General features: G+C 38.3%; 1 protein-coding gene across 1 annotated transcript in view; it reads right to left on the minus strand.

The window, feature by feature from the left end:
* Positions 1-247: 247 nt before the first annotated feature.
* Positions 248-2,160, minus strand: part of iqgap1 (IQ motif containing GTPase activating protein 1) — a 34,078-nt gene continuing 32,165 nt past the window's right edge. The window contains exons 36-37 of the mRNA XM_084476257.1: positions 1,867-1,975; positions 248-1,707 (exon numbers count right to left, since the gene is read on the minus strand). Of these exons, the coding sequence (XP_084332383.1) occupies positions 1,594-1,707; positions 1,867-1,975 (223 nt within the window). The 3' untranslated portion in view covers positions 248-1,593. The remainder of the gene's footprint in view (positions 1,708-1,866; positions 1,976-2,160) is intronic.

Raw genomic sequence — 2,160 nt, forward strand, 5'->3', positions numbered from 1 at the left:
AGCCAGATTCCCTGGCTTCCTCATACTCTTCTGCATGAAAAACACAAGCGTAACCTCGTAAAAAACATGAGCTTCCCGAGGTTCCCACAGGGTGGCAGTAAAGGGCCTTCTTGAGTGGGTTTGAAGTATAGGCTACTAATTAGAACATAATGGTGCATGCATTTCAACCTCGTCTTCCCATGGGACAAGTGAACCAACTTGTGGGGTGTATTGTATTTTAACCCAACAGAAAACACACAAATTTGGCATCTGGCAGCTTTATTCTAAAACAGATAAAATACAAGTAATGGACTGTGAATCAGGGGAAACAAAGCACTGAGAAAGTATTTTACCATATTTGAGGTCTACGAGAAAATATATATTTTATTAAATCGACAAAGAAGCTCTTCAAAAAGGCCTTTGAAGTAAGTCCAAACTCTAGTACAAATAGAATAGTGTAGACTTGCATCTACGGGACCAACCAGTCTAATGAACCATAATACTGCACATGTTCGAAGGCTAAGAGACTCCCACACATGTTCTGTCCCTGTAGTTATTAACATTTACTACATATTATTGTAGACTGACAACATACAAAATATAAATAATGGCTGGTTTGCTGAATCTGCTAGACAAATTACATTATAAAAAATATGCGTGCGCAAAGTTCATTTCCAAGTTCAATGACAATGATAGCCAATCCAATGTAGTACAGAGTAGAAGTCTTCAACCGAGGTGTATCAGACTTAATGGGGAAAGCCCATAAAACAGAACCAAATCCAGTCTATTTTGGAAGGGACAAGACATTATTTCACTTTTTGCCAGATAAAAGATCAAGGAAAGTTTTGGTGGTCTGAGACATATGCAGCATATTTTAGTCTCATAATGCTGGTAGACATGTCTGATGAGTCAGAGATCAACCAATATACAGATCAAATGGCCACGGGCAGTGACATTAGATGCAAATTCAAACTGAAAAATCCATACTGAAACAGTGGGCAGGTTATTTGTAATAAATATTTATGAATATAAACACACTAGTGTTTTCAGAATTAAATACAAAATACAGAAATTTAAGAGTGCCACAAATTATTGGCACAACTATTACCCTTTTGAATGCCTTTTTCTGAAAAAATGAAGCTCTAAAAACAATCTATGGCAGACAAGCTGGAGTTAGCTTGAGTCCAAATCCAGGACGAGTTGGAGAAATAATGAGACATGTACTACAGCCCTGCTGTGAAGTACGACAGCACTCTGGTACTGGGGTAGGTCGGGGGATATTAGGCCTTAAACTTCCAGCGGAAAAAGTGAAATAAAAATATTTTTCTTGTTTTTTTCCCCCACATAAAATTATCATTCTGCAAGCAAATCAAAGCTCATGCACAAAATATTTGCAATGCTTAACGCAACAATGAAAAAAGTCTTAAATCTTTGACCGAATTTCAGCAACAAAATCATGAATGATATATGGTGATGCACCTAATCAAAATAATACACATACATTTGCATATGCAGATGCAAGAAGTGCAGAGGGAATCATAAAAGGAAAGTATTGCATTTTTTTTTAGCAATCCACAGAACGTGTTGTTAGTCTCTAGATGGTCTCAACTTCCTTTATTTCCCATAGAACTTCTTGTTGAGCAGGAATATCAGCAGGTTGACATTGATGGTGGCCCGGTCAAAGAGCTTCATCACGGCCACCCCTTCATACTGCAGCTGCAGGAGATCCTGAGAGGACACCATGGAAAGATTGCAAGGTGGATGTTGTTATTCCAAGACAGAGGTAATCAAGCCCATTTCCTGCTTATTCCAGTTAAATCCACTTAATGAGGAAAGTCTGGTCTGGAAATAGAGATGGAAATACAGATGATCTTGTGGATATCCTACCTGATATTGTAATTGTAACGTTTCCAAGTGCACACCCAACAACTTTGCCTTCACATCAAACACTCCGACGGTCTCTGACGGAGAGATCTCAAAGATAACGTTCTTGAGCCTGAAATGAGAAGAGATTATTATGAACCGACACACAAATGCAAAGATGGCTAAAAGCCATATTGAACACCAGGAGCAAAATATCACGTTGAATTCAGTACCATGAGCCACAAACCTAAAAATGAAATATATTCCATTGAAAACACAAACCCACGGCGAGTTGGATTGCTAGTCTCAGAAAACAAC

Source organism: Micromesistius poutassou, assembly GCF_964030765.1.
Source record: "Micromesistius poutassou genome assembly, chromosome: 12".
NCBI lineage: Eukaryota > Metazoa > Chordata > Actinopteri > Gadiformes > Gadidae > Micromesistius > Micromesistius poutassou.